The 21,676-nt window shown below is 44.7% G+C and overlaps 1 protein-coding gene and 1 long non-coding RNA gene across 2 annotated transcripts in view; both read right to left on the minus strand.

Moving 5' to 3' along the window:
* The window catches only part of KCNH5 (potassium voltage-gated channel subfamily H member 5), a 140,584-nt gene extending 130,327 nt beyond the window's left edge, over positions 1–10,257 (minus strand). Inside the window, exon 1 of the mRNA XM_072337190.1 lies at positions 10,069–10,257. Coding sequence (XP_072193291.1) covers positions 10,069–10,141 — 73 coding nt within the window. The 5' untranslated portion in view covers positions 10,142–10,257. The remainder of the gene's footprint in view (positions 1–10,068) is intronic.
* Positions 10,258–17,261: 7,004 nt separating this feature from the next.
* On the minus strand, positions 17,262–19,686 carry LOC140253585 (uncharacterized). Its single transcript, XR_011903906.1, has 3 exons — positions 19,530–19,686; positions 19,274–19,425; positions 17,262–17,314 (listed from the first exon to the last, which is right to left on the minus strand). It is a non-coding gene; the product is annotated as an uncharacterized lncRNA (long non-coding RNA).
* Positions 19,687–21,676: the final 1,990 nt, after the last annotated feature.

The following is a 21,676-nucleotide window of genomic DNA, read 5'->3' on the forward strand; positions in this document are numbered from 1 at the left end:
TTAAAAAAACACACCTGTCACTTCCTTTTTCTTTTTTAAACCTATATTTGGAAAATAATAATCTAAAAATCAGTAGACTTTCTACAGAAAAGTTGACTGAAAAATATTTTCAAGCCAACCAAGTGAGAAACACAAGTTTAGATTGTGAAATCAAACACCCCTAAGCTCACAGGCTTAAAGAATTCATTTAAATCCATCATGAATAGTCTTAAACCTGAATGCCAACTTAAGTTTTTCGGCCTAAGGGAAGATGCAGTTGCTACAACCAGCAGTAGACATTGAGCACATGCCATCTGCTAGCAACAACCAATATTAGTCCTCTAGCCAAAGCAAGGTTTGATTTGCAAAGAGGTTTCTTTATTGCGTTATCCTTCACCAAGTTTTTGCTCTCATATCCAGATACAATGAGCACAACCTCGGCAATTACAGGAAGCAGACATTCAGACTGGATGTGTGCAAATCTGGGTGCTCCCCAGAGATCCACAGTCCATAGGCCAATAACCCTGTCTTGAAACCATCCTGTCCATCTGATATCTTGGATGTGTGTCCCTAACACATAACCCTGTATCAGGAAACAGAAAACACTGTAGAAGATACACGTTGCAGCCGCAGTACTCAATGGACACCTTCCATGGATTTTCTACTTCTTACACACAAGAGTCTCAAAATAATTGCTAAGGCAATTAAACTGATTAAACTGATCAAATCCACCAGGATGTTGGGAAGGAACAAAACATACCACCAAATTACTGATCTTTCAAGGAAAAAAAAAAAAAAAATTAAAAAAAAAAAAAACAAAAAACAAAGAAAAAAGAACATGAAATTAGGAAAAAAAAAAGACTTTAAAAATGTATTTTAAATATTAGTACTTGTAAGGTCATATATATACACATATAGTACACGGACAAGTAACTTGATCAAATACTACAGCGTATGTTTTCCTTTGTCTTTGTGAATATACCATTGCATAAATTACTTTCTTTCCTTTGAAACATTGTCTTCTATAGCAAATAGCACTGGCTCATCCATGCTCAGCATGTGAATACGCATGTGTGTGTCCTGCTCCAATCAATTAAAAATCTGGAATCAGCGTTTGCATCTTGTTAAAGACCATCAAACCTAACTGCAGGCACAAAGCTATAGGAATCCATGTTACATTAATGCCTCTGTTCAGTGACACAGCTTGATAAAATTAAAGGAAGAATAGGTCAATTTCTGACCCCAGGGTTTTATTGTGTACCCAAGTGTCAGCATTTTGAAGATTCCACGTATACCTTACATATTATGGGGAGTCATGTCACTTTCCCCAGCACACACACTAATCCTTCTCTATGTCTAAAATTTCTCCAGATCAAAACTCTAGACAGATTTAATCTTACATCAGTCAGTCTCTGCTCAGAAATCTCAGCAGTGACTTGTCGCAGAGTTGCTAATATGGCTGTTTTAGAACATAATTTTGGTGGAGAATATTACTTTACAGTCTGTGAGTTCTGGAGAGAGTGCTTTGCACCACATCATCACCAGCAACCACTGGTGAAAGACCAGGAATTCTGTAATAGCTATTAAGCAATTTTGTTCACGAGCAATTCCAGAGCATCCTTGAGGATTATTTACTATTTCGAAGCTTGTCTTGATGTCATTCCCTTAAACTACCATTTTCCCCACCCATCTCCCCTTCTGAAATATTGCAGCACAAACCTGTAGGTTACAGGTTTGTCCAACCAGGTGAGTCTGAACACCAGTGCTTGTCTGTGAGAGAAGGGAAGCAGGGCTCATGCAGCAGGCATACCCTTCTTGGAGCTGTTATGTACCCTTTAGGAAGTCAGCAGGCTCTTTATTAGCCTACACAACTCTCACACTTACAAAGTTAATACAGATGGCATGGAATTAGGATATTAAGTGTACAAAGCAGAATTTCAGATTTGGAAAACATAGTTGAGGTAAGCAATTGGCCTTTGCAGAAAGGCTCTGTTGTATGAAGGAACTCATGCTGTATAGCAGCAAGCCTTTAATCTCACCCTGTCTTGCAGCATTTAATACCCAACCCAACATCAAGCCTCATTTTTTTGCGTTTTTTCTTTTCTTTTAAAAATGACCACAGTGTGCAAGCAAATTTTTTCACCCACCAAAACGCCCAAAGCAGCGTAAAATTCATGTTATGTAATCAAAGGAGAGCAAAAACAGCTAAATCATTGCAGGAGATATGTTTAGCCAAGTGAGAAACACTGCCTCTAATCATCTTTCCTCAAGGATGCTCTGGAATTGCTGGTGAACAAAATTGCTTAAATAGCTTTTACAGAATTCCTTCCTTTCCCAAGAAAATATGCAAATAACCATTTAATAATAAAAAAAGTCACCACTGAAAAAGATGCTGAAACAAAAGAAGCAGCAGCAGAACAAAAATAATTAATAAAAAGAAGCAGTGCCTCCATCGCGGAATAAATTCCTAACTTGAACAACTTGACATTGAGCCACCGTTCCGAATTTGTGCCCTTCTTACATGAAGCAAGTGCAGCACGGAGCAGACAGGTTCTGTGCAACGCCTGGAATTTGCCTTTTTTTGCTCATGTTGCCTTTTAAAAAGCACCAAACCACTTAAAGTGCTGTCAGCTGGCTCTGCTTATAACCACACAGGGTCGTACTGGTGCAATCTGGTTTAAATCACCTTGGAAAACTTGTGGGGATCCTGGTAGCTGTGCTGGGGAGGGGACGCCTATAAAATATGGGGTTTAATTTTCTTTTAGCCCTGCTCAACAAATCCTGGCCCTGACTGTATATATTTCTGTTGATGTTTGTGTACAGTGAATCCAATCCTATGCTCAACGCATCCCTGTAGAATTCAGCAGAAAATCCTGATGTCTATGACAGACCTGCATGCACTGAGCACCTCTGAAATCAATGAATCATAGAACTGCAGGAGTTGGAAGGAATCTCTAAAGATCCCTCAACCCAACCCCTTCTGAAGCAGTTCCCTACAGCAGGTTACATAGGAAAGCATCCAAGTGGGTCTTCTCCAAAGGAGGGGACTGCACCACCGCTCCATGCTGCCTACAGTCAGCCTGGGCTGGCACCAACACTCTTCCAACTTTGGGGTCAGCTGCAGACAAACCGCTGTTCTTGAAGCAGCCAAGTAGAGCCACACTGCTGTTTTCTAACAAAGCTGTTATTTCCCCAGTGTCTTTAGAGCACGCAAAACATCAGTGTCATCCAATTTATCCAACACGTTAAGCGTTCCCTGAGAAATAATCTCTTGAAGGACAAACTCTTTATGTCACCTTTCTGTACCACTGCTGTTTTTATTTAATACTCACATTATGAAAAGGTGTGGAGGACTAAAACCAGAACAAAATGCCACCACACTGACAAAGCTAATTCCTCTCCCAAATTGGTGTTCCTCTCCTAGAAGGAATCCAGCACTGGCTAAGGTATTAAATCCACACGTAAGTCACTCAGTTGGCAACGAAGCAGCTTTCAGCAATTCAGCAAGCAACCTAAAGGATTAGAATCTGCCTGGAATTTACCTTCCAAAGAGTTTAAAAGCTAAGTTTAATCATTTATCACAGTCCACCTCCTTTATTGCAGCACAACTTCGCTGACCTCAGAAAGAGCTTCAGATCAATAAGGACAAGAGAAGGTTGCAAAGAGTTGCCTGAGAAATGGCATTTCATTCAGTTCTCATCGCAAGTTCCCTACCACATACTCATTTATCCTATGGTTAGGCTAATCCTCACCTATGCTAGTTATCTTCTGAATGCCACTGCCAAATCTGTTTCCTATTATAATTACGCTGAGCACAAGATAGATGCTGTGGGGCTAAATTTAAACTGGAGCACGCAGACAGCACATGAGCATCCTCAGGGAGCAACCAAAAACCACATCTCTAGCTAGATACAAATAAGCGTGCTTGCTTCGCATTCCCAGATGAGACAAATCACAGCAATGGCAGCTGTTCATCTTGCAAACACTCAGCCTATAGCCAGCCATGGCTGCAGTTTCACAGCGCGTGGCTGAATGGCCAAAAACCACTTCTGACACAGAACTGTGCACTACTCCTTGTGTGGGTATCCACATGTGGCTGATGCAGAGCACCTCAGCACCTCCTGGAGCATAGTATCCAGATGTGGAGTCCTCAGTACAGGAGAGACATGGACCTGTTGGAGCACATCCAGAGGAGGGTCACAAAAAAGGTGCCAGGGACGGAACACCTCCATGTGAGGACAAGCTGAGAGAGCTGGGGCTGTTCAGCATGGAGAAGAGAAGGCTCTTGGGAGAGCTGAAAGTGGGGGATGTCCCATCCCTGGAGACACCCAAGGTCAGGCTGGAGAGATTCTGAACACTGATGGAGCCGTAAGTATCCCTGTTCATTGCAGGGAGTTTGACCAGATAGCCTTTAAGGGTCCCTTCCAACTCAAAACGATTCTATGATGATTGCATGATCTCAGCCCCAGCTCTGCTCTGGGTGCTGCTCCAGGCACTCCTGCACAAGGCTGCTCCCAGCACTGAGCGCAGGGCAGAACTGGGCTCCACCATCCAGGTTAGGCAATGCTGAGCAATGCAGCCAGGCACAGAATGTGCTGATTAAACACAGTTCTTAGATTGACTTTTTATTTCTGAAAAGCAGACTACTAGGAAACTAAGCCCAAAAAATCTTCTTCCTTTACTTAATTTTACCAAACCACAAAATCCTTTTTCCTTACGCTCACCAGGAGAATAACTCAAAACTCAGGCTAACCACCGACCAGCTCCTCCGTTAATGAGGCTAATTAAATGCGTTTCCACAGCTCACTTAACTTCCTGGCATTATTCTTTGGCTGCACACTCCTTCCCCACGGTGAGGTTTGCTCGAGAAATCAGCGATTGCCTTTTGCTTTCCCCTCCCGTTTCGGTACTGGTTGGGAGAGGCACAGCGCTCGCACTGACCTCTGCTGGCAGCGCCCGGCAGAGCGCAGATCCCATAGGAGAACGACGTCCCAAAGGGAACGCTCCGATTTTACAAGGCTTTCACTCAAGTGAGCCAGCTATTCCTTTTGCGAACCATACGGCATTATTCGAGTGCATAAATCAATGCGATGATATACAGCTGCGGTAATTAAAAATACGAAAACACAGAAAAATCAAGATTTAGACCACTTAAAAGCGACGCCTTTCAGCAGACATCAGATACACCTTACATTTCACTATGTGGAACAAGAAAGAACGCCCCCAAGTTGTGCCAGAGATGGTTCAGGTTGGATATCAGGAAGAATTTCTTCTCAGAAAGAGCACTGGCATTGACTACCCAGGATGTAGGGGGACCTGGAGGTGTTTAAGGGAAGGGTAGATGCAGTACTTTGGGACACGGCTTAGTGGGCAGTATTGGTGACAGGTAGATGGATGGACTAGGTGATCTTAGAGGTCTTTTCCAACCGTAATGATTCTATGAAAATAGGGCAATTGAAAACTACTCTCAAGTGTCAGCTAATAATGCTGCTTCGTGTATAAACTCGTTTTGCATTGATTTCTGTATCAGCAGGCCACCTGCAGCCAAAGAAATCACAAATGCAGCCCTGTGCCAAAGAAAACCCCAACAAGATAAACTTGTGGTCACCCCTTCAGTCATTTCCCCTCAGCCAACGGAACTCTGGAGGGTAGAAAATCCTGCCCCATGGTTTACAGCATCATTACGGTTCTCAAGGCTGGGTTAGATGGAGCCCTCGGCAGCCCAATTCAGTGGTCAGCAACCCTGACCACAGCAAGAAGCTGGAGCTCAAGGATCTTTAATGTCCCTTCCAACCCAAGACACTCTGTAATTTAGTAAGTGCTGAGGGACAGGGTTTTTATTGCAGAAGACCCCTAAAAACAGACATCTGTAAACCTGAAGTAATTTGCATTGAAGACTCTCTGCACTGAATGAAATTTAACTCGGATCAGATGAAAATGCAGCTTGTCTTTAATCCAGGAAAGAGCCTATGTATATTGTGACCGGTGAGAACAACGCTATGTCAGCATGCCTGTAAGAACTCAGGTACGCTTATGAGGGTGGATAGTGATAGGACAAGGGGGAATGGTTTTAAACTGAGACAGAGGAGGGTTAGGTTAGAAATTAGGAGGAAGTTTTTCATGCAGAGGATGGTGACGCACTGGAACAGGTTGCCCAAGGAGGCTGTGGATGCCCCATCCCTGCAGGCATTCAAGGACAGGCTGGATGTGGCTTTGGGCAGCCTGGTCTGCTGGTTGGTGACCCTGCACATAGCAGGGGGTTGAAACTGGATGATCACTGTGGACCTTCTCAACCCAGACCATTCTGTGATTCTACGATATGCTGCACAGACTAGTGGGAGAGACAGCAGACACTTACTTTACCATTAGTACCATGCTAATAAGAATGAGAAAGTGTCTTAGCACTACATGTGCGATACTCACTTGCCTCCTCTTCCTGGATCACAGAATTAATGGGTTGGGCTGGAAGGGACCTTGAAGCCCACCCAATTCCAATCTCCTGCAATGGGCTCCCTGCAATGTTGCTCCTACCAGATCAGGCTGCCTCATCCAATTTGCATCCCAAAACCTGTGATCGGGTTGATCCCTTCCTCATCAAACTCACAGGCACCCAACGGGGCACAAAGCTCAGTCTGAGGGAGCTGATGTGCAGGAACATGTCTCTAGGCTGTGAGAGGCCAGGAACTGAATGCTACCTGCTTTAAAGTTTATGGTGAAATTCCTTACAGAGCCATGACTCCAGCCCAAGAGTCAAAACACATTTGCAAAAGACATGAAATATTTCTTTTCCTAACAGTTACTGCAATAGAAACAATAAGCAATAATGGTGACTGTTATCATTATTTGTCTTCCACTAGATTGTTCTCACTTTTATTACATGTGGCCACAAAGCCCCAGAGTTAACCTTTTTCCAAACTCAACCTCAGCTACAGAAAGAATTTACGCTGTTAACACAGCATAAGCAAAAGCTCAACGTTTTTGCTGCTACAAGATATGTCTGTCTGTCTTCATCTTCCACACCTCCTTGCCTATGAGATCTGATGGATTTCTGGGATAAGCACACAAAGCCCAGCCCTGCACCATGGATTTGCCCAAATCTGCACCCACGCTGCTGAGCCGAGGTTAGTGCCAACACGGAGGGAGCAACCAACAAAAGCAGTAATAACAGGCACGGACTGCTGAAAACAACTTAAGAAAGAACCCTGCCCTTATTAAAAGCCCAAAACACCAATGGCAGGAGAAAGCAGTCGCCTTAATGTGATTCAAAGCACTGCTCCCACAAAACACATTTTCTTTCAGCTTAGCGGAACACCTGGTGTTCTCCAGACCCAGGGCACCGCCAAAGCTGCGGCGAGATCCCATCAGTCCTTGGGAGCCTCATATAAGAGCTTTACTTTGTGCATTTCCACTGTGCTAAAAACAAAGAAAGAAAGAAAAGGAAAACCCTAAAAACTAAAACACACTTGCTCAGAGCGCACTGATTACCCTGAACACACCTCTGTGTGGTGTGGGGGTCTGCATCCCTTTGTACAGCCATGCCCACCCCACCTCCTGCAGGGCTCTCTCCCCATTTTAACCTCATTTGTAGCCAAATGCTGTAGGTTCCCAACATTCCTAAAAAGCAAATCCCCAAGTAACATTGAAAATCAAATACGTGGCTGCTTTTAGCACCAGGCTGCCCACCACACACTCGATTCCTGCTGGGCCCATTCTGACATTCCACGCTTTAAAACTGCTGCAGCTTCGTCTATAAATGCTTTCTTGTTTGGATCCATCTCTGCCAATTCCAAATAATTTGTCTGCACCTGAGTTTCATTTTGAAACCTACCGGTTCTATCTCAGCCCTGATGAAGAGTCTGTCTGCAAAAATACCTCATATTTCCAGCTGTATCCGTTGTCCTACAAGAAGATATTATCTCTCTCTACAAGCCTTCTTCTGGATGTTGAGAAAAGATTTACGGTCAAGTGTGATGGGATTGTGTAAGTGCGAGCAATCTCAAAGGAGAGTGTTTTTTAACCAGGAACAATGATGGAAAGGCTTTTTTTTTTGAGGATGCTCAAAAACCCTTCAGTCTTTCCTTTCTCCTCTTCTTCAACTTGACATTGAAAAACCCCTTTAGAGCTGGTGAATCCAAGCATAAAAAGAAAAGCCTGGATGTGGTCAGCAGCCCAAATCCGTGCCTTCAACCGAGCGTCGGCAGGAGATACTTGAACCAGATTTGCTCTACTGTACACCAATAAGTTCGGATTAAACAGAGCTGAATCCAATGAAAATTACTATTTCTATAAAGGGCAAATAAGGCTGTGACCTGGATGACAAAAATAAGAACTAAATCATGTTCCAATGCACAACACTAACTGCTAACGTGAGTTAAAAACAAAAACAGATTCCCAATCCACTTTTTTCTCTGATGTCCAATGGGACACATTTGCCTCTATAACATCACGCTTCAGTAGAGAAAAAGCAGAGTAGAGACCAGACCAGCATCAGTTATGCTCCCAAATAAGGCCAGTCTAAAACCTGGGCAAGAGGAACAGACGTTTTTTGGAAGGATAATGCTCCAAAGCTGTCTGAGATTTCCTGTTTGCTGACATCTCAGAGCTTTCCTGAGCCCTCGCAGCAGGGAGGACATGTGATTTAATTAGAGCACGACTCAGAGGCATGGCGCTCCCAAACCCTGTCCCCAGCTGTGCCCCCAGCTGTGCTTCCCACACACCTCTGGGACAACAACTGTGGTTTCTGAGCCTCAGATCTGAGATCACACTGGGATCACCTGTGAGTGTCCTGTTCCACAAGGAGCTGTGGAGTGTAATTAAGCTCCACTTGCACTTTGAAATTATCAGAGGGAAAGTGCTATGTAAAACCCTATTAATTAAGCTTGCATTTCATATTCTGGTAAATAATGCACTATTGCAGGAAATTAGCCTCCAGTGATGTGCAGCTACAGCTTGACAGTCAGCTGCTGACCACGGAGCGGATGCAAGCAGCAGGAGAGGGTGGGAACCCCCCAGAAATGCTGTCATGCAATGTCTAAACAAATTCTAAGTCCTCAATCCACTCCTTCTATGGAAACCAATGAATCACTAATTCATTCTTGGCCATCAAAATCAGCTCAATCCAGCAAACCAGGGTACATTAGTATGAATGTGAGATAAATCCAAAGCTGAGGAATAGCAAGGTAGAAGGAAACACTTCCCAGCAGGACTTCACATCACATTAATGACTCCATTAATAATATATATGGGAACTTTTTTCAACACCCCATTCTGCCCACCTCTCCAACTCCCATGCACAGCTTGCTCTAAGCTTGGGCTCTCCAAGAAGAAACCTTTCAGCACATGCGAAGTTGAGGTCTTTTAGCAAACGACATTTATGCAAGCACTTGTGTTTCAGCAGCGCCAGTGCAACAAAATAACAGGTTAGAAAAGGGATGGAGGCAGCACAGGGCTTGGCCAAAGCAGCGCCTACACCAACACACAAACACTAAGATCAGAAAAGCCCTCTAAGATCAACCAACCCAACCATGCGAGATGGTCCACAGCCACCTCGTAACTTTGCAGGAGCCGTGCACAGTGCTATTATTTGTCACTGCTTTGCAATGTGCTGAAGGGTGAAACAAACTCCGGCAGCAGGGAATCGTTCCTGCAGCTCTAAATCGGTGCTGTGGGCATCCAACGAGCAGCGGAGCAGCTGCCGGCAGTTCTTCACAGATTAGCACGGGGTGACCATCCCCAAACTGCAGTCACTCTCACATCTCAGTGCCTTTGCCACGCACTTTAAAGTGTCACAAAGACTTTGAAAACGGTCTCAAGGCCGATTCTTAGAGAACTAAAGAAGAAAGAGGAGGAAAAACCGACCCGAAGGAGTGGAAGGAATGTGAGAAATGAGCATGAAGATTCCTCGTATTCAGACAGGGCTTAACAAACCCGCTCTGAACCCGCTGCGCGGAGACGTTGGAGGTGAGGGGGGACGGGGCAGGAGCGCGGGCGGAGCCGTTCCTTGAAGGCGCCGCTCTGGCACGGACCGACGGACGGATGGAGGGATGGAGGGATGAAGGGATGAACGGACGGACGGGGGAGATTTCTCACCGCTGGAGCGCCGGACGATGTTCTCCAGGAAGGTGTTCTGCGGTGCCACCAGCCCTCTCTTGCCCCCCGGCATCCTGCAGCGCCGGGCTCGGGGGCCGGGGGTGCGCGGCGGCAGCGGCGGCGGCGGCGACGGCGAGGGGGGGCCGGCGGCGGCTGGTGCGCCCGGTGCCCGTGAGTCGCGCAGGGGCGGCCGCGGCCGCTCATGGTAGTGGCGCCCCCGCGGCGGCTGCAGCGCGGACTGGGACCCGCCGCGCACGGCGCCGCCGAGCGCCGCCGCCCGCGCCCCCCTGCGCCTGCGCGCCCGCCCAACCGGGCCGCTCCGGGACGGGGAGCGGGGGCGGAGCGGTGCGGGGCTCCCACCCGCGGGGGTGCTGCCCGTAGAGAGCGAGATGGGGTCAGCGAGGGAGCGTTAGGAAGTTGTGCCCTGCCTGAAACCGAGAGGAAGAACGTCGAGCCTCTGGATTTTCATCTGGAAATTGCTTTTTTACGACGGCATTCCCGTGTTCCCAGAGAACGGACCACAAGATGCTCTTTCACAAAAAAAGGAAGCCGGATGTGTTTAGCCCACTAATAGTAATCATCGTGTGCAATGAAATGTGTTAAAGACATCAACCAGTTTGGGGGGCTTCCTCCTTTTTCCGGGGAAAGCAGGTGCGAGGGTGAGGCAGAAGGAGGCAGGTTTGAGGCTGGAATCCTCTTTTCTGTCCTTTTGTGCAGGGACCCGGCGCTGCTCTGCAGCTCCGGAGCTCCGGAGGAGCGGATGAGTCGGTGCGGACACAGCGCTGACCGCCGTGCGAGCTATCGCTGACACCTGCCCCTACCACGTTCTTCTCTCCAGTTCTTTCTCTGCTCGGACATTGCCTGTTGAAGGTATGGTTAGCAAAATCCCGGAAGGAATTTCTCCACCTACTTCTTCTGCCTCTGCTCATTTTGCACGCAGTTACAGAACAGGATCGTGGATTGTCTAGGCAGTGCGTGCCGGGGCAGGAGCATGGCCGGTGTGCTGCACTCTGCTGCCTGCTTCCCGCATCCCATCCTTCCCATGCTTAGGCCCTGGTCCAAAAAGTTGTACTGTGGTCACGCAACCTCTGCTTAGAGCTGAAGAGCTCTGCTTCACCAGGAGCTGCTGCAGGAGTGGTGCTTCCAGCCCCAGAGCCAGGAGTGCTGCTGCTGCCAGCTGAGATCTGGTTCTGCTTTCATTTAAACAAATGCAGCCAGGAGCAGCTCTGCTACTGTTGCTGGAAGGATGCTCCTGCTGAGCTCTGCCCCATCCAGGAAAACCTGGCTTCTGGTGGCTGGTGGGTGGACAGCAGCACCTTCATGCCACTCAAATGAGCCACAGACATGGAGAATATCTGTGTACAGGCAGCACCATGTGTCCAACCTATCTGTATGGCATTGCTGGGGCTTCTGCTCACCTGTTTCCTCAATTACACACAATTTGAATTCTTGTACTCAATTCCCATCCTTGTTTTGAAAGCCCCTTTGCCCTGAACACACACCCTTTTATTTACACATCAACCTCTTTCTTGTTGACTCTTTCTCCCGACTGTCTCTATCATGTCCAAGAATCATTCCATGCTCTGGGCTTCACCCAGTTTCTCCTGCTGTATCTACAAAAAGCCCTGTGCCCCATAAGCACAGAGCAGCAAGAGAGCTGCAAGTGCAGCCAGCACATACCACACAGCTCATGTGCATCTGGAGAAGAGCTGACCCTTTGAATGTGAATCTACAGGACAGGGTTATTTTACTTCAGGGAGTACTAAATATTTCCAAACCAGTTCTTCTCCACAGCATGTATTTCCCACATATTTATGAATGAAGAATCATCACCTTGGACTCAGGGGCCTCCTAGAGGAGGTGAAGGTCAGACACGGATCATCTGCCCCAATGGCCTGAGCCATTAAAGCATGTGAACCAAACCACAGTGTTGCCTTTGCTGTCTGTGTTTGTGTGTGATGAGGAGAATTGTTCCCTGGGAGCAGCATAGGTACCAACAGAGACCAACCCACGTGGGTTTAAGTGTCCTTTGAACAGCACAAAGCAATGGGATGCCCTTGGCAATGCTTGGGGCTCCAGGTTCATACCAGAGACTTCTCAGTGTAAAAATAGTAATCATTGTGACCACAAGTTTCAGTTATTAGCTGTCCATGATCTCCAAAGCTAGCAATGTTTGGTTTCCAGTATCTCATCACCTATGGGCATATTGCTGAAATAGAGACTCAAGTGGGAAACAGGTGCCAGAGGGAGATGTCTGGGGTGTGCTGGCTGCAGGAGAAGCAGGAGAATTTGTGCCTTCTGTGCCTTTGTCATTCAGGTGAAATCTAAGCTCAGAGCTTATGGTGGAGGTGGCCAGAAGATGCATCCAGATTTCTTCATTGTATTTTGTGACTGCAGACCTCACAAAGGAGGAAATACCTCTGCACGTTGTGGTATTTAACAGCTGCTGATAGCCAAGGTAACAGCTGGTAATAGCAAGAAAGAAGAATTGTGAAGGGAAAACAAGGTGGGGAGAGGGATTACGTTACAGTTCCTTTCCTATTTCTCCATCTTTTGTTTTGTTTCCCTTTCAAAATTTGAACAATTGGTTTGACAGACGGGAAATCAATACAACCTTGACAAAAGTTGTTACTTCTGGTATAAAAATAAAAACTGATGGAAAATATTGACAAAAATTCAGAGCCAAAGTACTTGCTGGTATCTGACTTGGCACCAGCGAGAATCCTTCATTCTCTGCTTTGTTGCACAGGTAAGTCTTGACAACCTGACCTAGAGGTTATGGAGCTCCCATCCCTTTGGCAGTGCAAAGCAAAGGGATGCAGAACTTGCATGAAGAAACAGCATTCAGATAGATGTGGATGGCTGAGGCAAGCACACAGGAATCGGGAGGAATTAAGGCTTCCTGTGTGCTGGACATCTAGGATGCTCTCAGGATGGTTCTCAGTGAATGGGTAACTGCTCGGTATTTCTCCTTCACACTTCTCATTCAGCATGGCCCTATGCCATGCTGCCGGGACCCCAGCCAATGTCCACTCGAGTATGGAGGAATTAATTTCTTCATGGCGCTCTTCACTAATCTCCTGGTGCTTGGTAGGCATCAGTGAACTTCTGCCTTTTTCCTTGTCGTAGAGGGATCAGACAGGAAACTGGGGCACGGTGAGATTAAGGTCAGAATCGTCTGGTAATTGTGAGTGTCCGACTTGAGATATCCAGGAGCAAAGGAGTCCCACTTTGTTCACAGAATCATTTGAGCTGGGAGAAACATTTAAAGGACTCCAGATGTCTATTTCACATGAGCTTGTGGAAACGACTGGAGAAAACAGTGGGAGACATCAGGTTTGAGTATCATTTGCAGTTTCATGGAAAAGCCCTGTAACAGATTTAAGTATTCCAGATCTCACTTGTAACACGAGGCTTCTTATAGATCTTGCTTTATTGCTTCATACTTTTTGATTTCACTAACACATGCACCAAAGTTGTAACAGGCTAAAGGTAGGAGTTGCAAGCAAGTGGGCAAGAGTGCATTTGAGGCCAGAGAAAAAGATGTTGCGAGAAGAGTGAAAGTTTTCCACATCTTTTGGGAGAGAGGTGAGAATCTTAAACCCCTGCTTGGAAAGGAGAGGAAGAAAGAGTCCTCTGAGTTAACTTAAAAAGCAACAAAACCAACAGTAAGACCAAGAACCATAGGACAGCAGCTTGCAGATGCCCATCAAGTGAGGATGGGGATGACAGAAGGTAGGATGCAATCACATATGTCAGGGATGTAAATGGTTCCGTAGGTGGAATTGGGACTCACAGGAGATTTCTTCTAGATTTCTTCCTGAGAAATAAAGTGAGTGAAACCAATAACTTATGGCCTGACATTACAGAGAGAAATCACCAGAATAATTACAGAAAACCAAAAAACAGAGAGATTTTCTCCTCTTGGCCTTTCTATTTATTTACAGGAAAAATATTTCTTTCCACAAAGAACAACCATATGAAGATAAGTTTACAGAGAACTCCTCTGCTCCAAAAATCAAATATTTGGGGTTATTTCAGCCAACAGCTGAATCACCACAAGTCAGGATTCCAGATGGGAAAGAATCCACAGTTGTATTTTTGAAGAGATGTTTTGTATTCAAAGTAGTTCAAAGTAGCATCCAGATAAAAACACCTCACAGGAGTGGTTGAACTACTTGAACTGGCAATAAATCCCATTCACTGTATTGGCTGGATACTCAGAAAATAGCATCCTAAGAGCAGAAATGGAGATTTGGGAGAGCCAGTACTGTAACAAAGGTCCCCAAAACCATTATGTCCTCCTTTGAGTCCCAACTCCACCAACAGGGAACTGAGTTACTAATAAATGAATAGCTGCAAACAACACCACACTTTTCCCTACCCACAGTCTCCCACCAGGGACAGGAGGAAAGCAAGCACCCTGCTGGATGATGGAGCCATTGCCTACATCAGAGACAGTTTTCAGGCTTCCTGCAGACTCAAACATGAACTGCTTCATAGATAATCATTTAACAGTGCTTCTAGGCTTTATTCATGGACTCCCAGGGGAAGAAACTTTTCTTTTTGAAAGGCAAAGCTGGGGTTCTACATGATCCTGTGACTTCAGGTCTGACCTGGGTCTTCTGTTTGGCTGAGACACCAGAAGTTATTTCTACCTTCAGCACTTCCTCTGGTGCCATCTCTCTACAAGGCCTATATCAAGTCTTAGAGCCTCATCTGAAATAGGTAGGAGCCTTCTCCAGAGCTACCCCAGCACTGTTTTCATCCGCTCCTACTGTTATAGGGATGCCCCTGGATCTTAAAGGCTATACACTAGGGAAGTACACTAAAAAGAAAACCTCAAGACTTTTTGGCAGCTGAAATATCAACACAAATGGATGGCATTAAATTGTCCTGAAAATTATACACTTAAATGGAAATGATTTAATCACAGCTTAGCTTTAACTTCTAACTTGGCAGCCTAAGTTGAGCATTTGGTACGTTTTGGGTAAAGTGTTCTACTAACAACAATGCAGTTAAGAGCAATGCGTTTTTCAATTTTAACCTGTTTTTCTTACAATTGCTTGAAAAAAAAAATCATCTTTGAGAAGCAAATGACTTACACTGGGACTTTGCTCAGCCATGAGTTTTTGTAGCAATTGTCATTAGAATTCAGCAGGGGGGGTAGGGGTGAATTATGAACTTAGACATGCTTGTTAGGATTCGCATTGCTGGAAAGCCAGAAACTTTCAGCAATTAAGGTGTTGATCTCTATGTATGCGTGTCTATGTGTTGAGCTAGTCAAAAGAGAGGCAAAAAAAAAAGCATTCTGGCTGAATTTTCTATCTATAGGAGAGCAGTTGTGACAAATAATAACAAAAATATCATCAGTGCAGTGCAAACAATCAGATCCAGATCACCTTCTTACCACCAGTCAGATGCCTTGTGTTCCTGCCCCAAAGGTGTTTTCGGTCTGAGAAGGATAACACCAGGTGCATGCCTGCTTCAAACCTTTCTCTTCACAGGGACCAGTTTGACATAGAAACCTTCACTTCAGTCTATAAATAGCAACACCAATTACCCACAGATGCACCACACAGCAGTGGAGCTGATAACCCACGCCATTCTGGAAGGCAGCTGAACAATGCCCTGCCATATATGTTAGTCTTCAAATTATGTCTTACTGCAATAAGGGGGGGGAAAGCACTAATTAGTGAGTCGCTTTTCCTAACTCTTAAGACAAACCGTCTGCAAGTTAACAACTTATATTCCTCAGTAAGCATCTAATTCACCTCAATGCTTTTGCACCAGTTAAGTTTTGCATTGAGCCTTCTGCTAACACAGCATATACAGTTTAACTGTCCAGGTTTAGGTTGTGTGCCGGACAGCTCTCCTTTTTCTTCTTTAGATTAATTCTGTGCAACCTTCCATACTGATTCTCAGAGAAGCAGAAAGAAGTCCTTAAGCTGGTGTGTTTATCATATTGACTCTTCAGAAAAGTTTGCAAATAAAGCTTATCATGGAATTACCGCTTTTTCGCACAGTTAATCTCAACCCATCCACTCACTGGCACAGTTTTCTCACATTACATTTGATTAGGGTTTGCTGCTGGCTCTGCAGAAAGAGAACAGAATCTGCTGACATACAAACTTTTCATAACAAGCTGCACAACTGCTACTCCAGCACTTTGTTGGAAAGCAGGAACATCTTGGGTGACTAACTGATTAGCATGGGAAAGATGTCCCCAGTTTGCTGTTCTATGGGTACATAGAATAACAGAACTCTTCACTAACACAAGCAAATCCAACAGATGTGACGTGTAAACTGCAGTTCAGGCTGAGTTAAGTCTAAGGACACTGAACTCTGCTTTATGGGAAGGAAGGATTTTTCATGGCATTTACCAAGCAACTTTCAAAGAGAATCTTTCCAGATGATCTGGTTGCTTTCCTTAAGACTACAAACATGCCAAGTAAGCAACGCAAGGAAAAGCACACTTTTATCTTAGCCAGTCTGAAGTGTAGTGACCTCACATACTGCCTGTAGTGCTTCTGGACTGTTGAAGAGGTCCTAAGATGTAGGATCACTATACAGAGCCATGTCTTTGTTGCAGGTTGGAACAGCTGCAGGTTCCCCTTTCCCGAACCAGGACAAGCATTCCAGCACTCAAGACCAGAGCTGTCAGCACTTGATCTGAAACTGCAGCTTGTGTCAGGCTCTAATTATTCCTCAAGACCTTCTATTGCTTTAGAGAGGTGCACAAGAGCAGTAAAAGGCCACAGATAGCACAACAGGTTCTGGGTTAGGCACAAAATGAGATGTCAAGACCAAAGCATACTATGGCAGGAAGCGGCTCCTGAGCATGGGCCAAACTGACTCAAGGCATTCTTTGGAAGAGACAAAGAATGACAAGCATTTGTACCCGGCTCCTGAATGCCTCCAGCCAGTGGGGATGGAGAATGCCCTGTAATCTCTTTCAATCCATCCTCTCATGCAGGAAACCCAAATGGAAAAAAGTTCTTCTGCAACAGGACAGACTTTTTCTCTCTCCCTAAGTGGACATGCATCAGCTTCATTCAGAAGAGGACCGGGTTGGCTATCAGAAAGAGGAACCATCTTCAGATCACCCTCATCACCAAGGGGTTTACAGAGTTGTATTCATTTGTCTCATGGAAAAATGTTATGCTTCATCAACTCACTTCATAAGCTCTTACCTCTGCTCCTGAACTGGCTGTGCACAGTTGTGTCCATCTCACCTTTGCTCTTGCTAAGTGAAAAAGAGAAAATAAAAAAAAATAAAATAAAATAAAGAATGAACCAGACTACTCTTGCCTTTTCTATTATGATAGGAACATTAAGAGGCTCGGGGGAAGGAAGATGCTGTGTGCCACTGATCCAATTAGAATCCTTCTTATCTGACTGTGGGGGACCAGAATTGCTCACAGCATCCCGGATACACCAGCAAGCAAAAGCCCTGCTGTTGCTGTAGTTTGCTCATTTGTTTACTTCACTTCAATAAATAAATAAATAAATAAATAACAATCATAACTGCTCCTTCACTATTGAGGAAATTAAAGCTATCAGGTTATTTAAAACCCATTTTTAAGGAAGGCAGGTAATGAAAATCAACTTCTCAAAACTTACAGCATCGGCAGATTTTTAGCCAACAGTTCATTCGGACGTATCTTAATGAAAGCAGTTCTCAGCATGAACATTTTCAAATCCAGCTCTATTTAACCATAGACAGTAGAAAGCACTTCACTTAAAGGTGTATTTAATCACGTGAGTGTGGCAGCAGCACAGAGAAGGCTGCAGTTTTTAAAATGAGAAGAGAGAAAAGCTGCTTCTTTAATCGGTGCCATGAACATCAAAAACCACATCTCCCTCAGAATGCATGCAAAGCATCCCATGTACATGAGTGGTTGTAGCCATCATCATTATCTCTGTAATAAATACTGCTTTCATTTCCAGAGACCACAGTTCACATCCACGCTGTGGCTCCTCACTACAGCCCTTTGCATTCAGTAATCTCGTAACTTGAGCAAAGTTTTCTACCATAATGAAGAGCAGCAGCTAATTCTGCTGCTCCATCTGATTCCTGTCAGAAAAATGTAATTGCTGCCTAACTTCAATTCCTGCTTAGAAAACTGGAAATCATCAATACAAATCAATTTGCACCAGAAACGCTTAGATTTTTCAAGTGGTTTTTGAGCTACATGCCACACAGAAATGATCTGGATCTTTAATTATATCAGTCTCATTCATTTTCATCTCAAGATAAATACAAACTAGACAAAGGAAATGGAAGAGACATACATTTTTTTAATTATAAATCTTCTGGAAACACAGAGCCTAATCCTACTTATTTGCAGGATAAAGGATTCCAGTCTTGCTGTTTTCAATCAAGCAAGGTGGAGACTTCTGTCAGCTCCAAGTAGAAGTACACATTTAATCAGCATAAACCTAATGCCCCCTGTTGGTTATATATTGCTAAACACACAGTGCACGCACATAAGGATTCCTCACTCTCCTACTGCCAACAAAGGCATCGTAAAGAACATTTTAATCTTACATGGACACGTGGATGATACTTCAGGTTTACCTGGAGGCATTTGTCACCTCCTCTACGATTAAGGAGCCACATCCTTATGCACGGGAAGCTTTTGTGTCTGCAAAGGTACAGGAGTGCTCTGTAATAACTTGTCCTGAGGCACAGAACTACACATAGCAGCCTGCAGCCATAAAGCCTGGAGCCTCAGGCCTTAGGAAAGCCAAAAAGGTTGAGTTTGGGATCAAGTATTTAAAGCTCTCTGTAACATATTTTGATAGTTCCCGTGGAGAAGCAAAGTGAAAATGAATAGTTTGCTCAGCTGGCCAACTTGTCTGTAGTCCCTGCATCCTAAATGTGAAATTATTACAAGGAAAAAAAAAAGCCTTAATCAGAAAGGTGGCCCAGGACTGGTTATTAGCAAATGCCAGCCTCTTCCTGGAGAGGCATTTGGTTTCCATGTTGCAGGTGGCTGAAATGCCCAGAGCCTGACTGACTTTGTGCGTTATGCTGTAACTTCACAGCAGGGCCAGCAGCAGGAGGCAAAAGATCCCATTTTAGGCTGTAAGTGACTGCAGGCCTCTGCACCAAGCCTTCCTGACACACCTGTGAGCCCCTCAAGTGCCACCCAGCCCCACGGTGTCACTGCCACCTGAGATCAGAGGTACCAACGCTCACCTGACTGTGCAAAGTCCTTGGAGCTGTCTCTGCACAGCTCCACAATGGCTGTCTCCATAGTGACATGGGGATGCTCTCCCTGGGCAAAATCAAGCACTCAAGAGGCTCAAGCATCAGCCACGCTGTAACAGGGACATGCAGCTGCTGCAGCACTGTGAAAACAAGCCCTACCTACATGTTATTTACTATTATTTCCACAGTTGGCCAAAGAAAAGTTTGAGCTAGTGCTGATTCAGACAGCTGGCTCTCATCCTACCTGGGGCAGAGGGGCAGCTGGTTGCACACTTGAAGCAAATGCTGGTGAGCAGATTCTCCAAGCACTACCCTTGAGCCACCTCAATCCTCTACCAAGTTTGGCCAAAATGAAGTTGGAACCCCATGTCTCTTCATTCTCTGATCTCTAGAAGGCAAGCTGCGCCAGAACTGTAATAAAGCACAGCGTTCCTCAATTACAATAGTACATGAAGAAAGATGACATGGCTGAAATTAGGGTCTACAACATGGGCAGCTTAGAAGCAGAATTTAAGCATTTATTTGAATGATAAAAATCAGTAAGTTTGGAAAAGACCACTAAGATCATCTAGTCCAACCATACTCAAATCAGGCAAAGTCTCATTGCAAATACTACTTAGAAATACCCGGTAGTTCCTTCATCAAAAGCAAATGTAGTTTTCTCTCAGCCCTCAAGCTAAAAGCATCCTACATCAGATGATTCTTCAGACATTCATTAAGGAATCATTAATTAGATAACAGTATTCCTTTGCTGTCTGTTTGATATACAAGGTCTCTGCCAAGCCTTTTGTGAACCTGCATTATTTGGGCAGAATAAATAACATGAAATAACATTTTATAGAGCACAAAGATCCCCCAATCTCTTTCTTGCGTTCCTGCTTCCTGTCAATTTAAAACAAATTCAAGGAACTTCATCAGGAGTAGAAGAGAGGAGACACTGAGAAAAGCATCTGGATTTAAGAGTGTTCTGTAATCCAGTGTGACTTTATTCTGTACCAAGGAACATAATGTTAATCCTTCTATGTAGCCCTTTGTGAGCCCAAAGACTGTGAAGAAAAGAAGAGCAAAGCTTTTAAAATAATGCAAGGACTTATCTCTAAAAGATTCCCTGCCTTTTAGACTGGAGGGAGAGAAGGAGAATCCAACCAAACAAAAGCTTAAAAAGCACACCATACTCTACAAATCTGTGTAACTACTGAAGAGAACTGAAAGAAAGAGCAAAGAAACACCTGGGCATTGAAAATGGCACGTGATACAAGACAATGGTAGAGAAACTTCTGTAGCCCTTAAAGACATCAAGTGAAATGCTGAATGCTCAAAGTTAGCTTAGTTCACTCTCCACTCAATTTGAATTTCAAACTCTGCTGTACAAATGTCTTTGTCTCAGTGCATGGTTTTGAAGTCCTGCAGGAGTGACTGCCTGGATGCTTTTCCTTTGAAGCCCTCTAAATCCTCCCTGTCATCACTGTTTCACATTAAAATACATATTCTCCATTGCAGGACCCAACAAAGAGAACTTCAGTTTCCCCACCCACACAATCTTACTCACATTGTTTTCCCTTAGTCTCCAAGAACATGCAGATTTAATGGTGATATCTTTTTAAATAGTAGTGCTTTCCTTACAGATAGTAATATGTTAAAAGCCATTTGTTGTCTCCTGCTGGCAGATTTTTGCCAACAAGACTGGAAAACATAATATAATCAGAACAATGCATGCAGGAAAGCAAAAACGTCTGCCTCTTATAAACCATTCTCTTGTCCTGATTACATCAGCTCCTAACATTTGTTTCCATGATTTCAGCTGCCTTCCAGCTGACTCCAGAGCCCAGTCCTATAGACTGAGCAGAAGACAGCAAATGTAGGTGTTGGTTGACACCACCAAGCTCTGATGCCTCCCTGAACCCCTGCACTGTCCTGGCACCCACAGGATAAGTTTGCCTTTGCTCTCCTTTTGCTGTCCTTTCCTTATTCCTTCACCTCCACTCCAACCTAAGCTAACCTTCTTGTCTTACTCACCCCCACTATCCTTCTGCTTTCCTCCTTTCCATCACTCAAATTCCTTTCTTCTTAGGCATAAACCCTCCACCTGCCTCTTGTGGCAGAGAATTTGGGATCACCTGTGACCCTGAGCCCAGTCCTTCATCTTGATCCTCTTCATTTGTCAAGAGCTGAAATTTCACCTTAACCAACCTGACATGACCGGTTCCCCCATGCCTCAGTCTCCTCATGTGAGCTATCACAGTCCTTTTTCTTGCTGAAGAAATCCATATTTGGAAAATGAAAAAAGAGCTTCCAGAGTCAGCTAAGGTAACATATCTACTCCAAACAAAGGTTTTTCTCCTAAGAGCAGCTTATTTTCCTTTTCTGATATCCCTTCTCTATCTCTCATCT

Source organism: Excalfactoria chinensis, chromosome 5, assembly GCF_039878825.1.
Source record: "Excalfactoria chinensis isolate bCotChi1 chromosome 5, bCotChi1.hap2, whole genome shotgun sequence".
Classification (NCBI taxonomy): domain Eukaryota; kingdom Metazoa; phylum Chordata; class Aves; order Galliformes; family Phasianidae; genus Excalfactoria; species Excalfactoria chinensis.